At 37.0% G+C, this 20,839-nt stretch overlaps 1 protein-coding gene across 1 annotated transcript in view; it reads left to right on the forward strand.

Annotated features, from left to right (window-relative positions):
- The window catches only part of MAP3K2 (mitogen-activated protein kinase kinase kinase 2), a 43,598-nt gene extending 23,472 nt beyond the window's left edge, over nt 1–20,126 (forward strand). The window contains exons 14-16 of the mRNA XM_077766758.1: nt 4,000–4,129; nt 9,439–9,616; nt 10,838–20,126. Coding sequence (XP_077622884.1) covers nt 4,000–4,129; nt 9,439–9,616; nt 10,838–11,063 — 534 coding nt within the window. The 3' untranslated portion in view covers nt 11,064–20,126. The remainder of the gene's footprint in view (nt 1–3,999; nt 4,130–9,438; nt 9,617–10,837) is intronic.
- The last annotated feature ends 713 nt before the right edge of the window (nt 20,127–20,839 follow it).

Below are 20,839 nucleotides of genomic sequence, written 5' to 3' on the forward strand. Positions count from 1 at the left end.
TGGGGCACCCAGGTGGCTCAGTCAGTTGAGTGTCCAACTCTTGGATTCAGCTCAGATCATGATCTCACAGTTGGTGAGCTCAGGTGCCAGGTAGGACTCCTCACTGCCTGTGCAGAGCCTGTCTGGGGATTCTCTCTCTTTTTCTTTCTGTCTCTCTCTCTCTCTCTCTGTCTGTCCCTCCCCCACTCATACTAAAATTTTTAGTATTTGTAGGGTACATTTTAATATTAATGTTTTTCAAGATGGTGGTACATTTACTCTTTAAGAATACATGCATTCAGGGCATCTGGGTGGCTCAAGTTAGTTGAGCGTCTGACTTTGGCTCAGGTCATCATCTCACAGTTTGTGGGTTCGAGCCCCATGTTGGGCTCTGGGCTGACACCTCAGAACCTGTAGCCTCCTTTGGATTCTGTATCTCCCTCTCTCTCTGTCCCTCCCCTGCTTGTGTTTTGTCTCTCTGAAAAATGAATAAATGTTAAAAAAATATTTTTAAATACATGCATTTGTGTAATTTATATATTAGGAAAAAGATTTGACTTCTAGGTCTTTAAGTGGATGGTTTATTAGAAGTGTGTATATTTAATGTACAAAGTTGCAATTAGAGGTCATGGGTCAGTAAAACTGTGGATCAGTATCTGGTAGTAATGGTTTTAATCATCCTGTTTCACAAGAGCAGCAATAAACTTTACTTTCTTATCATCATGAATAATTGTTTATAGAGAGACTATTGTTACTTATCATTGCTACTTTGTATTTTTTTTTAATTTTTTAAAAAAATTTATTTCTGAGAGGAAGAGAGACAGCTTGAACAGGGGAGGGTCAGAGAGAGACACTCAGATTCCAAAACAGGCTCCAGGCTCTGAGCTGTCAGCACAGAGCCCGATGCAGGGCTTGAACCCATGACCCGTGAGATCATGACCTGAGCCAAAGTCGGACATTTAACCAACTGAGTCACCCAGGCGCTCCTCTACTTTGTATTTTCAGAGATTCTGTTGATAGTGTAAATTAGTTTTTGAAAAGAAACTTCTTTGGAAAACAAGTTGGTGGGATGTATTTAAATGCATAGAAATCTTGAAAGACTGAAGACTTTTGACCTGGTCATTTCACAGAAATTCATCCTGCAGAAGTAATACAAAAGAAAGAAAAAGTTGTGTATATATTTATTTTAGTATTGTCTGTGATGGAAAATGAGTGCCCACAGTGGAATTAAATTACAATGGCACTGTTCAAGAGACTATATTAAAATTGTGAAAGCTATGTTGTAAAGTTGGAGGACGCACTTACAGTAAGAGAGCAAAAAATATAAAATACTTTTTAATAATTATCATGATATTCTTAAAGTACTTATATTTGGAGCATCTGGGTGGCTCAGTCAGCTGGGTGTCCAACTTTGGCTCAGGTCATGATCTCACAGTCTGTGGGTTTGAGCCCTGCATCAGGCTCTGTGCTGACAGCTCAGAGCCTGGAGCCTGCTTCAGATTCTGTCTGTCTGTCTGTCTGTCTGTCTGTCTGTCTGTCTCTCTCTCTCTCTCTCTCTCTCTCTCTCTCTCTGCCCCTCCCCGGCTCGCTCTCTGTCTCTCAAAATAAAATAAAGACATAAAAATTAAAAAAAAAAAATAAAGTACCTATATTTGGACAAGGATGGGAGGAAAAAAAATGAAAATGTGTTATGTTAGGATTGTGATAGATTTTTCTCTTTTATTCAGATTTTGATTGCTGTTTGTGTAATAAATATTTAAATTGGAAATAGAAAATAATTCTGAATAAGTGTGAATAGAGACCCAGATGGTTGAAAATAAGATTAAACAGTTGGGTTGCTTGGGTAGCTCAACTGGTTGAGTGTCCGACTATTGATTTCGGCTTAGGTCATTGTCTCATGGTTCCTGACATTGAGCCCTGAGCCCCGGAGCCTGCTTGCGATTCTCTGTCTCTGCTCCTCTCCCGCATATGTGATTGTGAGCACTCTCTCTCTCTCAAAATCAATAAACTTTAAATTAAAAACAAAAAAGATTAAATGGTTAATTGGTTGGAACTGATTTACGTCACAAATGAAGATGGGTGATCTTTATATGTTTAGCCATCTTAAGCAGGACCATTCAGGAAGAGGTGTTAGATTATGTTTCTCATTAGCTTCACTTGGTTTTGTAAGGGTAGGTAGCTATCTCTTCAAAGTATTGTTGTCAGTAAAATCATATTACTAAATTAATAATAGTTCATCAACAATCTTAAATGAATTATACACATGCCAAGCGTCTGGCATGTAATGGGCTGGACGTATATGATCTTATTAGACTTTACTGAACCTCCAAGTTTGTGAAAGAGGCTATAAGTTTCTCTCATTAAATTTACCATGATGATCTCTTTTTCTTTTTGATTTATGCTTTGCCACAATTATCATCCCATTTTTCAGTTTTCCCAAAGATAGCCTCTATTTCTTAGTTGATCCAGAACTACTTTCAGAATAGAACCATAACCTTATTCTCAGTATCTGACTAGTAGCTAGCAGTTGATTCAGTTGATTTCTATGTTACACACACACACACACACACACACACACACACACACACTTTTTAGCTGTCACAGTACTTTGCAACCCATTCTACTCGCTCACATAGAAGAAGATAACTATTTTTTTGGTACACAGGAGTAAATTGACTACACTGATGGAGTTGTTCGTAGCTGTAGGCTACTGACCCAGCTGCCTAAGGCCCAGAAGAGCCTTAAGTCCATCGCTTGTCTGCAGCCTACACGTAATTTGAGGGCTTATTATTTGGACAGCTCAGTTCTAGCTATGTTATTTTGTGTATTACTATAAGTAGAGGCACAATAAGTAGACCGAACAAGAAGCCACGGTGACTTGTAGGTATAGGTACTTGGCTGCCTAAGGCTTTCCACAAATATGTTTGCAAGTTTGGGTCAGCAGAATTGCATCTTGTGGTCCCTTCAGTTATTGTTCATGAATAGTGGAAACAAGTGAATGGTTAAACCTATAAAGCCAAAGGACCCAGTTTCCTATGGCAAAGTTTACTGTTGGCCAAAACTCAAGGAAAGGCAGAAACATTTGGATATAGAAAAGATTTTTTTCCTTCAGGAAACATTTTATTCCCATCTTTTAAAGTGGTGATTAGTCATCACATTTGCACATTGGAATCCATGTGCAAGTAGGGAAGCTTTTTGAGAATTCAAGTGCCAGTGTCTCACCTCAGAGTGCTTCAGCATTCTCAGAAATGGCACCTCATCCTGCTTTAAAAAACATGTAAGAAAATTTGAAATTCTTCTTTAATATATTTTCAAATATTTTGAACTAGAATGTTGAGTATGTATACAGAGGAAAAAATTACCCATTCTTTCTCTTGAGAAGTAAATTAGCAAGTATCAAACAAATAAGATTCAAGTAGAACATATAGAAAAGAGCAAGTAGGAAAAACAAAAATATATTCATGGCAAAGAGTGCAAGATTTTATTTTATTTATTCATTTTTAATTAATTAATTTAGAGAGAGCATGAGTGGGGGAGGGACAGAGAGGGAGAGAGAGAGAATCCCAAGCAGGCTCCACACAGTTAGTGCAGAGTTCAACACAGGGTTCAGTCCACGGAACTGTGAGATCATGACCTGAGCTGAAATCAAGAGTCAGAAGCTTAACCAACTGAGTTAGCCAGATGCCCCGCCCCGCCAAAATAGCAAGATTTTAAAAAACACAATCGCAAGAACAGGAGATAGTTAGAACCAACATAGTCATGGAAACAAGGGCATCAGTCAAAAAATAGGTTTAGAAGACTTCTTTCAGCTATGACCATACTTTTCCAGGTTTCGAGTCAGGGAATGTAGGAGAATTTATGTTAATTAGGTGGCATATAATGTCCTTAGTGAGAATTCCTGTACTCTTTAACTAAAGCCTCCTAGTCATGAATTACAGATCCTTTTAAAAATATTTAATAGTGGTTTTCATTTCAAACCATACCATCGTTTTCTTTCTTTCTTTTTTTTTTTTTTTTTAGGGTTCAATTAAGGACCAATTAAAAGCATATGGAGCTCTTACTGAGAATGTGACTAGGAAATATACCCGTCAGATTCTGGAAGGCGTACATTATTTGCACAGTAATATGATTGTTCATAGAGATATCAAAGGTAAGTTATGAAGTATTTTTTAAATACACAGTTATTTTTTGTGTGAATCTGAATGAAACAAGTGATACGATTAGGAAATTTAACATTTAAATTACTATGTCTACCTTTAAAATATCTTAGGAAAGCTGTTCTGCTTTCTCACTGACTCAGTCAGTGTTCTGACTGATGCTCAGGTCTTCACAAGTGGGTAGCTCATCTCTCAGGGTTCCAGAATCAATAAAGTTCATATGATCATACGGATGAGACCTTTCATGCATAGGAACATATATATATAGAATATAGACATTAGAGTATAGTGGTTGAGAGTAGGGGCTCTGACACCAGGTGGCCTGGTGCAAATTTGGACATCTCTGAGACCTTGATCAAGACACATAATCTCTCTGTGCCTTAGGTCTTCATTTTTAAGGAGTATAATAGTAGTGTCCAACTCCTAGGAATTTTGTAAGGATTAAATGAGTTAATTTATATAGCATGCTTAACACATAGTATTTAGGAAATACTCAAGTTAGCTATGATGATGACATGCTTTACATTGAGATCATATTTAAAGCCATGGGGAATGGATATCACTATCTAGGGAAAGAATAAGAAGAGGGAAGAAGAGAGCCCAAGACTTGAGCTTTGATAATCTGTAACTCAGTTAAAGTCACTTTTTCAAACTCAGAAACCCAACTGTTTTTAGGGAGCAGATACGTAAAGGAAGAGCATGACATGAGACAAAGGCAGTTATCGGAGGAGTTTCACATTGTGAGAGTGCTTACAACATTGTACTGCACAGCATACCCAGAGGCCTGTCTCTGTAAACACTGGGATGTGGCCCACATGTAAAGATTATTTAAGCAGTCAGTAAGAAACACACACACGTACCATTGACCCCTGAACTGTGTGGGTCTACCTATTTGTGGATTTTTTTTTTATAAACTGCTACAGTACTGTGAATATATTTTACTTAGGATTTTCTTAACATTTTCTTTTCTGTAGTTTTATTTTAAGAATATGCATATGTAATACATATGCAGAATATGTGTTAACTGTTTTTGTTATCAGTAAGGTTTCCAGTCAACAGTTGGCTATTAGTAGTTAAATTTTGGAGGAGTCAAAAGTTATATGTGGATTTTCAACTGTGCCAGGGCCAGGGTGCCCTGAACCCTTGTGTTGTTCAAAGGTCAACTGTAAATAATAAAAATACATTTTAAAAAAAGTTTTTTAAATGTTTTATTTATTTCTGAGAGTGAGAGAGACAGTGTGAGCAGGGGAGGGTCAGATAGAGAGGGAGACACAGAAACTGAAGTAGGCTCCAGGCTCTGAGCTGTCAGCACAGAGCCTGACGCGGGGCTCGAACCCATGAACTGTGAGATTATGACCTGAGCCGAAGTCAGATGCTTAACTGACTGACCCACCCAGGCGCCCCTAAAAACACATTTTTTATTGGTTTTTCAGGGGAGCTTTTTTGAGCATTTTTTTTCTGGTATGTCACATCATAAATATGGCCATATTCAGGTCAAAGGGAAGATTCCTAACCAGTTTCTAGTGATAGCATAGAATCTGCTTCAGACCGCCTGCGCTGGGTTGCTGGTATGGGATAGAAGTTGCTAGTGCATCTGAGAGGACGAGGACGTGGCTGGTGATCTAACAACAAACAGAAGACTTTCGCATCCAGATATTTAAAAGCGTTACAGGGCAAATAGGTTTCTAAGAGAAAAGCAAGCTATAAAACTTGATATGCAATATGATCTCAAGTTTGCAAGATTAAAGTACAACCCAGGAGAAGAATTTCCATATTAATAACAGTGCTTATTTCAAAATGGGCAGGATGAATGATAGTTGTTACTTTTCATACTTTTTACTTTCTGTATTTCCCAAGTTTTTATACTGTGCAATTTTTATTTATTTTTACTTTTTTTTGATTGTGCAGTTTTCAAATGATGAGGGAAAAGGAAAGTTGGTTGCTTTTAAAGTTTAAATACATGCGTTCATAATGAAACTTAGGATAAAAACTAATTGATCATTGTTGCTAGGAACCAACTTCTTATTTCATAATAGGGTTCCTTTATTCTGCTTCTCTGTTACAAACTGTGCTACAGAGGACCAAATAGTGGATGAAAGGAAACACCGTTATAGAAGTATGTTGGCTAACAAATGGAAAAATAATAATAGAATAGTACCATTTTACAACCACTAAGGAAATAATAGATGTAAGCACTAAATATGAACAGTTGCTGATGTCACTAAAACACACTCCAGCATCATATACTTCCTATTTGTAGGATAATACATCATCATCCAGGTAGGTAGTTTTGTCAAAAAAAAAAACCCCTGAATCTGATCAAGCCCCTAGATTCAGCTACCAAATTATAGAACACATATAGCACAGATGAATATGTTAAATGACTCCTTGGGATGGAGTCAGCAAAATTTGGACCATAAGAAAGCTATAGGCAAACAACTTACATTGTTCTAAATTACAAACGAAAAAAAAGAGGTTGGAGGGAACTTCAGATTAGGAAAGACTTAAAAGATCAGTGAGTCTCAATGTATGGATCTTATTTGGATTCTGATTTTTTTATGTTAAAAATAGCTTATATTTAATAATATTAAGGAGTTATTGTCCATTCTCTTAGGTGTGATGAGAGTTTATATTTTAAAGATAGGTACTAAATTGTTGATCATGATGTGTTGAATTTGCCTCAGGTAATATGAGAGGGAGTAGGTAGCAGTATGTATCGTGGGGAAAGATTGTGGGTACTGTATTATTCTGTATACTTTTGTGTGTTTGAAAAGTCTCTTTAAACGCTTACTTCTAATGTGAAAATTAGCTTTAAAAAATTAGGTTTGTTTTTTTTTAATGTTTTTTTTAATTTTTGAGACCGAGAGAGTGCTTGAGGTGGAGAGGGGCAGAGAGAGAGGGAGACACAGAATCTGAAGCAGGCTCCAGGTCCTGAGCTGTCAGCTAAGAGCCCGACATGGGGCTCAACCCCACAAACCATGAGATCATGACCTAAGCCGAAGTCTGACGTTTAACTGACTGAGCCACCCAGGCACCCCTAGAAAGTTATTTTGATATTTGGCTACACATTTTCTCCTCAGCCATTCATATGAATGGGCATTGGTTCGCTGTCAGTGATGACTCCATGGCTCTCCCACTCTGTGGCTTGCCCGTGACTGTTCCTTCCCATCTCATTGACTGTGAAAGCCGGCTTCTTTGTTGTCCTTCCTCTGGATAAATATTTTATAGGCAGTGGCTTTTTTGACAGAATCTTTCTGCGAGTTTTGGATGACGGGAGATGTTAAATATAAGGCAGGGTGCTGTTTTTGAGGATCACTGGTATCCTTATAGCACGCTTAGTCTCATGTCATGCAGAGAACGGATCCTGGACCCTTCCCTGGAGAGAGGCTTTGGGGAGCCATCGTTGACTAGGTTGGGATTTGCTGGGAGAGCAGAAACACAAGTACAGAAGTCCATGATGGGGGATGTACACTTTAATTCTCTCTCTTCTATAGTGCATATTTTCTTCACTATTCACCCTCCTTCTTAGAGGCCATTAAAAAAAAGGATAAAAGGACAAATAAGGAGGTTTTTTTTAATATAAAATATAGTTAAGGTAATGGAAGACTTAAAAATGAGAATTGAAGTAAAGCTTAAAACAGATATGTTATTATAACAAATTGCTCATTTAAGAACATGTTATAGGACACAGTTAGGTGGTTCAGTTGGTTAAGTATCCAGCTTTGGCTCAGGTCATGATCTGAGCCAGCTCAGGTCATGATCTCATTCAGATCAGATCATGATCTCCTGGTTTGTTAGTTTGAGCCCTGCATCAGGCTCTGTGCTGACAGCTAAAAGCCTGAAGCCTGCTTCAGATTCTGTGTCTCCCTCTCTCTCTGCCCCTTCCCTGCTTGTGCTCTGTCTCTCTTTCTCTCTCAAAAATAAACAGACATTTAAAAAAATTAACAACAAAAAACCATGTGTATTAAAGAAACTAAAAACGAGAATAGAAATAATTTATATAAGACTGAAACCAGATTTACAATCCCCGAAGAAAGATTGAATTTAAAAAATGATAAAGGGAAAAAGAATAAAAAATAAACATAGCACCTAGATCTTGATTGCTGATATCATTCTCCACTAAAAGTAACTTGGAGGAATGACTGATTCTAGGACTGGTGCAGGAAAAGACCCGAGTTGAGCCGCGAGCACCTTTTAGTGCCAGAAAGTAAGAAAATGCTTTTAAAAAGCCACAAAACCCAAAACAAACAAGAACACAGTGATTCAGGGTATGGCCAAGGGACACAGGAGCCAATACAGAGAGCTTCCAATGGCCAGAGCTGGGATAACTTGAGCACAAAAATGGTACCCTATTTGATTATAACTCAGAGTATAAAATAAATATCCATGTGTTCATACTAATATAAATGAAGGGTTGAAGGAATAAATGGGAGAGAGGAGACAAATGCCCCATGCAGAATAATTACGAATAATTTATTGTAGCTGCTCCACCTTGAGCATAGATCCTTGCACCTTAATTGTGGGCTGTGCATAGTGGGCTTCTTCCAAAGAGTGCAGTATGGAAAGGGGGGAAGTAACTCTCAGTGTGGAACTCAGCAAACACTACCTCATGCCCCCTGAGTAAGGTCAAGTTATAGTAAATACAAGTAAAAGTTTATTATAAAAGGAAATGAAACTTTAGAACAGCTCAGAGCTAACTTAGAAGAGACTTAAAACATATAGAGAAATTGAGAAATAAAACTAGTATAAAACAAAACCCAGTAACTACTAAGAAAAACTGTAAAATGTAATATAACTTTAAACTATAACATTAAATTATAGTAGTGGGGAAAGTGCTAGAAGTTGTTGATTATGAATGCCCACAGGAAGTCCTTGAGAATCTGGCTTTGAGGGAAAGAAGCTGTAGCATGGGCTTCTCGCTTTGTTCCAGAGAAACTGGGGCCAAGAGCCTGCTGTAGCTTTCTGTATCCTTCTCTGAGCTTCACATTCTTAGCTCTTTTCCCCTTTTTCCTTGTCATCCCGCCTCCCACACACTCCAGTCCTTGTCAGTGGGAGAACCTTCTTGGGTCCTGAAGCGCACACAGCTGACTCTAAGATTTCAGTGTTTGTGCGGTGAGTCCTTAACGAGCCCTGGCTGTGTGACAGGCGTTGTGCCTGGTACTGCTCGGAAGACGAAAAGCAGCCTAATCCTGGAGACAGATTGAAGAGTCTACTAAGTAATTCTCTACCATTGTTTGTTTTTTTTTTTTAATTCTAAACAGCCAATAAAGATAATGAATTGAGGATGTTTTTGTATTTTTAGGTGCAAATATTCTGCGAGATTCAACAGGCAACGTCAAACTGGGAGATTTTGGGGCCAGCAAACGCCTTCAAACCATCTGTCTTTCAGGGACAGGGATGAAGTCTGTCACAGGCACACCTTATTGGATGAGCCCTGAAGTCATTAGCGGAGAAGGCTATGGCAGAAAGGCAGACATCTGGTAGGTTTCCATGCCAGGTTTGCCTGAAAACACTTGCCTTCTTACATAATTCCACCTAAAATAGAAATTACTGAACCAGATTTAAATGATGTCTTGTACTTTTAAATTGGATGTCAGGTTTACAAGGATTACTGTCATTTTAATTTTGCCTCTTTGTGGCTTAATAAGTAAACAAAGGGGTTCTTGAACTTGTCTTCCTTTCTTTAGGAAGGATTTCATCTAAAGCAAATTTCAGCATTAGAAAACTCTCTTCATTTTATTATTAATCTTTTTTGCTACTATCTTATAATTCAGTTAATCTTTAACTTTTTAATAATTTTAAATTAGAACATAAAATGGTTATTTTCTATTTCTCACCCAGAAAAGCGTTTAATAGAGTATTCATTTTAGGTACCTAAAAGCAAACAATTTCTTTCTTTTAAAAAAAATTTTTTTTTAATTTTTTAAATTTATTTCTGAAAGAGAGAAAGACACCATGAGCAGGGGAGGGTCAGAGAGAGAAGGAGATACAGAATCTGAAGCAGACTCCAGGCTCTGAGCTAGCTGTCAGCACAGAGCCCGACGTGGGGCTCAAACCCACAAACCATGTGATTATGACCTGAGCTGAAGTCGGACACTTAACCGACTGAGCCACCCAGGCGCCCCTCTTTTTTTTAAAAAATCTTTCAATTTCTATTAAAAATTTTTTAATGTTTATTTATTTTTGAGAGAGAGAAAGAGAGAGCACAAGTGACGGAGGAGCAGAGAAAGTGAGAGAGGGAGGGGGGCATACAATCCAAAGCAGGCTCTAGGCTCTGAGCTGTCAGCACAGTCTGATGCAGGACTCAACCTCACAAACTGCGAGATCATAACCCGAACCAAAGTCCAACGCTTAACTGACTGAGCCACCCATGTACCCCTTAAGGCAAACAGAATTTCTAGTGTTTATGTTCTTTGTAAGAGAAAAAATTATACCTAATATCAGGTTAGAGAATTATATAATATCAAGCAAAAATTATAAAATGAATAATGTTCTCTGTCTAACCATTTTGAATTAACCCTTAAATTGTGGTTTATTTTCATTGATGTTTAAATTTTAGTTTTATATAATTATAATCCTTCAGTGAAACTTTAAACTTGAAATCAAGTTGTATTTAAATGTATATAGACTTCAGTCCTGTTCCTCATGTAGTTAAGTGGCTTACCTTCATGATGATGCTGTTTGTATAATTTTTTTTCTAGGAGTGTGGGCTGTACTGTGGTGGAAATGCTAACTGAAAAGCCTCCTTGGGCAGAATTTGAAGCTATGGCTGCCATCTTTAAAATCGCCACTCAGCCAACAAACCCAAAACTGCCACCTCATGTCTCAGACTATACTCGAGATTTCCTCAAGCGGATCTTTATAGAGGCCAAACTGAGACCTTCAGCTGATGAACTGTTAAGGCACATGTTTGTGCATTATCACTAGCAGCCAGTGACCTCTACTGTGCCTCTACCCAGCTCCCATCAATTCATTCACCTTCTCTCTGACTGCACTTTTCTTTTTTATAAAAAAGAGAGATGGGGAGAAAAAAAGACAAGAGGGAAAGTATTTCTCTTGATTCTTGGTTAAATTTGTTTAATAATAATAGTAACCTAAATTTTTTATATTTAATCTTTTTTTTTCCCTTTTAAGAACTTGAAACTCCTTTTTTTTTTTTTATTTTTTATAATGTACTGATGTGGTTCAGAGAGATAAAGCACTTTAGTACATAGTCGCTCTTTTTAGTACAAACAAATCATTTAGAATACCTAAAGATTGTAGAGTCTTTCCCTGTGTCACTGACAGATTGGTGGTGACGGGGAGACATGGAAAACAAGAAGAAAATGATGTATGATTTGTAGTTTTTAGTGATAGTATTTAAAATAGATCCTCATTTGTGAGGTTGAGCCCTAAACTTGAGTTTAGGGTAGGTACTCAACTTAAAGAATATAGGTTCCTTCCTATTATCTGTATTCTTTAGATCCTAACCTCTGTCTACCAAGCTTTTTGCTCAGTAGGAATCTTGATAGAAAATATGAATCTCTAAGAGGTATGTTTATTTGTTAATCCTAACCAGTATAATAAGCAAATACACTATAATAGATCCATGTTACTGGAATCTTATAAACCTTGAAGGATAGCTTTCTGCTTAAAAAAAAAAAAAAGGTACTATTTTAGTTTAAAGCAGATATGGGAAGTCAGTGAGCAAATCCAAATTAAAAGGCAAAAAGAGATTGCTCTATATCAGCGTGTGAGCAGAAGAAACCGCATTTGCCAGTCAATAGAAATAATGAAAAAGAAGAAATATTGTTTAGTATGTTTTCAACTATGTTCTTTACTGAAGGTAGATAGTCCTAATATTAAGGGAAAAGAGAAATGATCAAAATCATGTATACTGTATCTCCTATTTCTAGCTCCTGATTCCCCATAGATAACATTCTTTGAGAACTAAGAGTTTAACTTGGAGTATCATGTGTTCAAGCTAGTGTCATGAGATAAGATCCTCGTTCTTGGGATCACAGAATACTAAAACACCAAAAAATAGTTACCATGTAAAATAGTGGTTCTCAAGTGTCAGATGGGGTTAATTTTGCTTTCCACTTGGCAGTGCCTGGAGATGACCTTTCCTGTCAAAACTAGAGGATGTTAATGGCATCTGGTGTCCCAAGGCTGAGGATGCTGCCAAAGTACACTGTGCAAGTGCAGCAGCCCCGTTCCCTAAGTAAGCATTATCCTGCCCAAAATGTCAAAAGTGCCGAAGGTGAGAACCCTGATGCAAAGACCAGCCCCAGTTATAAACTGAAAACAGCATTTACAGAGCAGGGTCCTTGCAAAAAGTAAATTTCAGAGTGGAAGTGATGCACAGTGCATACTGAGGGTTTTACAAGAGCAGATACCACTACTTTAAGTCAAGGGCGGACGATCTCAGCAAACATCAGATAGCAGTCCTTTCCTTCCCAGCTGCATGTTACACCAAAGTCAGTAATTTCTGTTGTAGAAACAAAATGAATTTAAACAGGGAGCCTGTGAAACCCAGCCACCTGTATATCTTCTTTCCTCAAAAGTCTGTTCATAATTGTGAGAAAAGAAAAGCATATCAAAAAAGGGTATTAACTACTTTATAGAAAGGTTTAAGGTATTTCAGGTGCAACATATCCACTAAAAGCAAGGGCGTCCAGTGGAAAGAGGCAGCTGGGAATCTCCCAGTAGCTCCAATGGACTTACGCCACTGAAAAATATCAGTAACATCAGTAATTCGGCGACTTGCATTTTTTTCGGCACATTAAAGCAAGTGCTAAGTACTTTATTTTTAAAGGTTAGAAAATAGTAGTCTTTCTGGAGGGCCTAAATGTGATTCCTGTCATAGGGTTTATAGGAGCTCTGGTACTTTATTTTCTGCTTAAACATACGCTTTCGAGGGACTCTTGTAAAGTGCTTTGTTTCTGAAGATAGGTAGATCTTGGTCTCCTGTATCAAGGTCCTATCTGGCATTTTCCGTAGGAATATTTGAAATATCACTAGCTAGTCTGAGAAAAAGTCAAAGCACAAATATGCTTGTCAAAGTTTCTCCTATACCCTCATAATCAAAGGAAGCAGCTTACAAGGAAGAATATGAATTAGTGGCCCCTCCCCCTGGAAAACCAACTGCCGAATCTTGTGCTATAGACAAAGTAACCAAGGATGTGGATCTATTATAATTTCTTTATCTTTTATGAGTGAAGGCATCTCTTCTGCTTGAGCAAGATGGTATCTGGACCAGTGGGCTTTTCCTTCATTCCTTTGTTTTGTGCGGTCTTGATTTCCTTTGGGCTCATTTTTGGTCTGTCAGGGTAACCAGCGGTGTAGAATATGAGACAGATGCTCTTTAGAGAGAAATCTTGGGGGACTGTGAAACCCATAGCAAAATCATTTGCTTTCTTCAGTCTCTTTTTTCTTCTCTAAGTGCCATAGAGAATAAATTCACCTGAAAAGAAATCATTGCTTTAACACTGCTGAAGACCTTTGTTTTATAAGAAAAACATGGGAAAGTATTGTTCTTTATGTAAAGACTTTAAATAGACTAATAGTTTACAGAATTATTATATAAAATGTGATGTGAATTTATTTCAAACAAGTTGTAAAGGTACCAAAACCACAATAAAAGTTAATATATTATACAGAAACTACTAGAACAAAAAAGCTTGAATGGGATGAGGTGTGAAAGACCAAAAGTAAATTAAAAAAAAAAAAAAACAACTTTGAAAAGAAACCCCCCCTCTATTAGGGGCAGTTAAATATAACACTCCCAATTTTTTCTTTCTAATAATGGTATGGATCAACAAATGGAATTTGAACTTTTAAGGATGACTCAGTGTATTTTATTTTTTAAATGCACAACTGATTCTTCTATACTGTAATGTTTCTTTGCTGAGGCTGGAAAATGGCCAGACTGCTGACTTTGTGCCTTTAAAATGTGCTCTGCTTTGATCGCGGCAGACTTTTTGGTGCTGGAGAAGATTCACTAGCAGTCTTATATGTGCTTTTCAGGAAATATCTTTCTACGTAGGCCTTGAGAGATTCAAAATGGCATGACTTAGGTTTGGACCAAATATAAGATCTTTTACATTGCAAACAAACTGTACTGAATAAAAGGGTTGAAAAATATCACAACGACTAATGGAAATTTTGATGGTAATTCCTTAAAATGTACTTAAAAGTATACAGACTTTGAAATTTTCAGTATGAATATCTTGAAAATTTTTCAATTTTTCTCATTTACAAAACATGTTTCTAACTTGAAAATGCCTTAGAAAGTTCTCAAAGGCAGTCAACCTTACATAATTTATATGAGATTGGAATGTTAATGCATAGACTGAAATATGAAAGAACATGAAAACTTACTTCAGAGTAAATTGAATTGGCTTTCACTTGAGGGAGGCTTTATCTTATTCCCAGTAGAAAGTCCATGAAAAAGGTGGAATTATTTCATTAATAGCTCTCTGCTGCTTTAGCTCTTACATATGTTAGGTGTGGTCTGTAGTACTTCTGAGATGGAGTTGTTTTAAGATACATGAAGACACTAAGAAAATCAAATCTGGATGGTTATAGGGATGACCAAGCTTGGGTGCAGAAGCCAAGATGTTCGTCAGATGCAAAGTCTTTGACCCACAGCAGAGTTCTATGCCAGTGGTTTCATTTGGGGTCCAGAGACCACTAGCTTGATACACAGTCACCTGTGTCAAATACAGGAATCTATCAATTTCTTTTCTGGAGGGTGAGTCTTTTTCACCTGCTTATTCAATAATTGTGGTTTATTATGTCAGGTACTAGATTAACTTCTCTTTAAGTAGGTCACAGTCTAGGAGGAAACATGGGCAAACGGATTCTTATTTTATGGCATACCCTAACTCTGAAAATTTAGCATTGATTTTTTAAAATTCTTTTTTCTTTAAATATTTATTTATTTGTTTTGAGAGAGAGTGGGAGAGGGGCAGAGAGAGAAGAGAGCGAACATCCCAAGTGGGCTCTGCACTATCAGTACAGAGCCCATTGTGGGGCTGGAACTCACAAACCTTGAGATCGTGACCTAGGTTGAAATCAAGAGTTGGAAATCAAGAGTTTGACGCTTAACCAACTAAGCCACCCAGGTGCCCCCAGCAGTGATGCTTTAAAATGGTATTGTTTTTTATGAAATGAGAGGGAAGCAATTTTGGGTAATCTGGCTGTTATAAATTAAAATGTCATTAACAGAAATTAAAAGTATCCCCAAATTGGAGGGACCCTCCTCCCCCAGGGTCAGGCAGCCTCTCTCTCAGGACTTCCTCTTAGATAAAAGTTCAGCCCCTACTCAATTCCAGTGATGAGGGGCATAAATTCCATACGTTTCCCCCACACACACACTTTTTCTTTTAATGAGAAAATAATTTTTTTTTAGTCTAAATTGTTAAAATGCCCAGAACATTTGATAGAAACTGAATTCTGCCAGCAGTGTTACATATGCTGGGATCGGGACAGTGGTTTGAGACATCATTGTTTTATATTAAGTTTGGCCTTTTTACAGATGTAATGTTCATATTTATTTGAATTTTAAGATTGACTAAGCATTAATGAAAAGCAATTTAATTGTTCATTTTTGGTAGTGCCTTTTTCTCTGTATGCCTTAATTTTATTTTATATCAATAATAATTCAAGTTACCCACCGAAATGAAGGTTTTTCCAAAATCAGTAGGCTTCAAGAGTTCATTTGGCCTTAGGGCTACATATCGACCCTTAAAACTTTCTTAATGCCTGCTTCCTCCTACCCTTTTCTACCTCTTTTTATTTTACATCTATATATGTACATATTTTACATCTATATATGTTAGAGAAACATTAGCGTTAGTCTGTGACAGAGTGCAGTTTCCAGTAGACGTGAATACCTACAAGAAGGATAGAAAGAGGTATTCTAATTCTAAAGAGACACAGTAAATGTTTCTGCAGGTTGGTAATTTGTCAGTCACATTGGCACTGTCCAAATTCTTTGTATATCGTCATGGTTCAGTGATGATTTTCATAGCAGGGCTAATATGGTTAATTTTGCCCTAAAGAGGTCATTTAAATGGTTTACAAATATTAAGGCAATGAGACTTAGGGCAATGCGCAAGGAATCCAGGGATAGCAGTTCTGATCCTTACTTTGTAATTAACATTTGGACTAAAAACTCTATCTTAACTTTTCTGTGAAGAGAGAGACTGTGTGTGTGTGTGTGTGTGTGTGTGTGTGTGTGTGTGTGTGTGGGAGTTGGAGCAGGGCCAGGAAGGAAAGGTATGAATGTTCACCTAGATCAGTCTTTGTTCTTAGAAGAACAACTAAATGTGTAAGACCTACTGATGTGGATGAGAGTGATTGTCTTCAGGTAGGAACGCCAGCACGTTTTCCACAGGTAGCTAGTACAAGGGATTGTTTAATACAGATATTTATTGTAAATTGCCAAGCTCTTGGTTGGTAAAAGTAGATTAAAATTGAATTTGTGTGTGTATAATAGTGAGCTTATGTAGAATTCTGAAATAGAAAATAATTGATTTTGCATAGTTCTTCATGAGCTCTTTGGAATAGAAATTCTTCCAGACATTATGAAAACAAGCTTCCTTAGTTTACCAAGTACTCAAAAGGAAATTGTCTTATACCTCTTTTTGGTTGGCTGGGAAAGCGTGCTGTGAAGCCACTGTTCCTACTTCATGGTTGCTTTAGCGTTGCTTTGACTTCTGCCGTGGTCTGGACAGGATGCCATAATAGGGACGGAAAGTATCAGGGCCAACCATCTCTCTGTACTCCCCTTTCAGAGCTGTAGATGATAATGCGCTCTCAGGGGAGTCCAGAGAATCTTCTCTTGGTGGTAGGGCAGACAGGGTTCTGTCTCAGAAAGTTGAGGGAGGAGTCATAGCTAAAAAAAAAAAAAAGTGCATTTTTATTTGTTACCTGTATACAGTCTCATATGTAATTCTTTGTAATTTTCATGATTATGCGTTTTTAATTGATAGTGTGATATTTCTGTTAACAGCAAAGGCATCAAGTCAGTGAGTACTGTTATTCCCTATGCCTGATGACTCCTTGTTTGTATTCACAACCTGTATTATCAGAATCACTTTAAACCAAAGCTTTTATATTCCCTGCACACATAGCCAAAATGATGATCACTGTTACTTCTGCCCACCTGTAAGCTAATAGTGTAATCCTGATAAAGCAGGTACTTGTAGAATTTGTATCTCAATATATCCTTCAAGTAAAAAGACAGGTGCTCAGTATTTGCATTTAGACATACAGGACTTATTTCAACTATTATGGAACTATATAAACATTACAAACTTGAGCTTGTACATGTGCCAATCTTATTGTTATTTGACCATAGATGCATATACATATATGTTGACATATGATGCCTCAGGTTGGTGGCATACTTTCTTCCTAGTGTCTTAACATTTATGAACTTGTGTTTGACTTGAGGGGCATTTTAGGAAAGCTGTGAAGAAAAGTAGGTTATGGGCTGACGTCTGCTTTGTGCCATAGACATTTTGGAACATAAGGAAGAGCCTGCTCTCCAGTATATGTGCAGAATTCATCCCCAAAGAAGGATTTCTGAGTCTCTCTATGCCAGTTGAGAACAGTAAAGTTTGTGACTCTACTGAAAAGCACTTTTGTGTTCATTTACATTTTTTTAGAAATAAAAGACAAAACATGTAACTAGTGGTGATTTTAGCATATGTATTACTTGGAGGGGAGAGAGAAGTAACAGAGTCCCATCTTAAGCTCTATTAGATACTTAGGCTCCAAAATGGATTTGACATATTCTAATTTTTCCAAAGACTTTTCCACCTGGAATAAGAAGAGAGGACTAGTGGAAACATTTGAGCTGGAAAGGCTTATGGGCAAAGGAAAGTGGGCCAAACCCTTGCAATATACCCTGTTCAAGTGCAAGTACAGTGTCTACAGATAAGAATACTTCTTTAAAAACAAACAGTTGTTTGTAATACAATCTTAATTAGTAAGTAAAAGGTTTACATTTTTTCTATTGCTATTGGTTTTAAAATTTACTAGCCTGCATTCTAAAATATTATAAGAGTTAATACCAAAAATACTTTTAATGTCTGACATCTCTTACATTTCACATGGTTCTTTTTATTCAAATATCATTGTAAATAAAAGTAAACTTGGATAAATTTGAGAATAAACTTTTAATTGTTGCAAACTATGATCATCAATTTGTAAATTTACCCTTTGACCTAATGTACATTTTTTAATGTAGCCATTAAATTGTCTATATTTAATCTATTAGTTTCTCTCTGTAAACGTTTTTAATCTCAGTTGAATGCTGGGCAGTTTATAATTATGTACAAAGGTGTTTTTTTCCTATCAAAGTTGACTTTTGCACATTTTTGGAAATGTTTAATTTGTACACTGATTTACTACTCTGACCAATAATTGTTGCTGGGTGTATGAGTGTCATGAATGCGTGCATTGAACTACTGTCTGTGTCTTTTTGTTCTAACTTCTTTCAAGATGTAGCCATCAGTAACTGCACTGCTCTTACTGACTTACATGGACTTTCTTGCTTTTACAAAGTATACTTATCTATGGTTCTATATTTGTTGGAGAACTCAGGAGTTCAACATCACTTTCTGATTTTATATGTATTCTAAAATCATGACTAAGTTGAAAGTGTGCTTGTAACTCTGCGTATCAGGGGATGTGTGGAGATGTCCTTTTCTGTCTGTAGGCACATGTATATATCCCAGTAATTTCTTATTTTCATTTTATTTCTACATTTTTATGAACTTGTTTTATAAGGGTACTGTTTAGTTAGGATAATTAAATATATATAAAAGCTTTCTGAGAGATTATTTACTATATGAATATATTTTCAGCTGGCTGATCAAAAATATTTTTTTAATTTTGTTTTTAACCATTTAAAATGTATTTGTATTTCCAGAATTGGATGCAAATTTACTTAGATATCAATTAAAATACTCTTGCAAGGAAGGGCATTGAATTCTCTTTTGAGAATTCTGTGAAATGCAAATTAAGAGGAAAAAGAGGTTTTAAGGCAGTAGCAAGAACACACTGCCCACTAAAATGGCCTTTGAATTCTCAAAGCTATGAAAAAATGTGAGAAACTAAATTGTCTTGAAGAGATGTCAAGATTTTTTATAGCTCCAATTGCTGTTGGCCTGTCCCGTTGTTTTTGAATATTTCCTATATTCTACCCTAAAGATTTAAACTTTTAGTTTTTCTCTTACTGGGCAAAGTCAGACCACATTTATAAAACAGTACATTGACATATTGTGATCCTCTGTAATTGACTATAAATTGGTTTAGAAAAGTTCGAACATACATCGTTGTGGTTTTTAGACTGTACTGTGTATTTTAAGTAACTGGCAGAAAAAGAATTGGAAGTTAAATTTCCAATCTGACAATGTTGTTGTACTTAAGGAAAGCCTTGTTTTTAATATGCGGTACCACGTAAAAATTATTTGTATTAGGAATAAAGTCCACTGTTGAAGTTGAATGTCACTAAGCGTATTATGTTACAAGGAGCCGGTATGATTAGAAACCCTACCAGAAGCCAGATATAGTGTGGTGTGTGCCACATTTCATGCACATTTTGACTTTGTGTTGTTCATTTGAAATTGTGCTTGTAAAAATGTATAAAATTTCTGAGTTTTACAATTTTTATGTACTTATTTTTTCTTGCTGGTAAATAGCTTTTTTTTTAAATCTAATGTGAAAGAGACCATGTTTATATTTTGTTAGTGATCAATGACTTTGTTTATATGGAAATTTGTATATTGTTGGCTCACATCTTTGTTTAGATTTCTCGTGCATGAAGGCCTGCAATAATTAGCACAATGAAAATTGCTTTTTCTTACATGTTAGTTCATTTCTTGAAAGATTGTGGTGCAAAGGCTTACTCTGAGTAACCTTCTGGACTTTGGAATGAATATAAATGAATGGCACTTTGAGTGTTAATAAAGCTGATATTTATTTCCACTGTGATTGATTTGTCCAGGTCTGTTCTTGGACACAGTGTGTTCTCAGTTGTCCCTCCTTTGCCTGAGCGATCGCTCTCCAGGACGCCAGCCACAGACTAACCTGGAAAACACTGCAATAAATCTTTCCTGGATATATCTGTAATGTCCTACCCAACATGCTCTGGCATGCCTTTTAATGGACACTTCAGTTATTGAAATCAGAAATTAACAGTGATTAAAAACAAAAACAAAGCTTACTACCAGAGTGTAAGGAATGGACACTCCCGCAGTATTGGGATTGTTTACATTAATACCTTCATATAGAGGCAACTTAGTGATGCAAGTCAAAAACCTCAGAATCTTGAATATCCTCTCGCTCAGCAATTCTCTAAGAATGAATCCTGTGGAAATGGTTGCAGATGGACTAAGATTTGTCTATAAAAGCTCCTAATTGAGCTTCTACATGTCCCAACATAGGGGCTATTGTAACAAACTATCACAGAGTGGGTGACAGATGTGTGGTGTCTGCTCTGGAGGCTAGAAGTCTGGAATCGGTGTGAGCAGCGCCAGTCTGCCTCTGAAACCTGTAGGAGAAGCTTTCCTTGCCTCTCCCTAGCTTCTGGTAGCCCCAGGCATTCCTTGGCTTCTATCTTCCTGTGATGTCCTCCCTCAGTGCGTGCTTCCCTCTTTTGGAAGGGCACTGGTCCTACTGGATTAGGGTCCACCCTAATGCCCTTG

This window comes from Crocuta crocuta, unplaced genomic scaffold (genome assembly GCF_008692635.1).
Source record: "Crocuta crocuta isolate KB4526 unplaced genomic scaffold, BGI_CrCroc_1.0 scaffold5, whole genome shotgun sequence".
In the NCBI taxonomy this organism is placed as follows: Eukaryota; Metazoa; Chordata; class Mammalia; order Carnivora; family Hyaenidae; genus Crocuta; species Crocuta crocuta.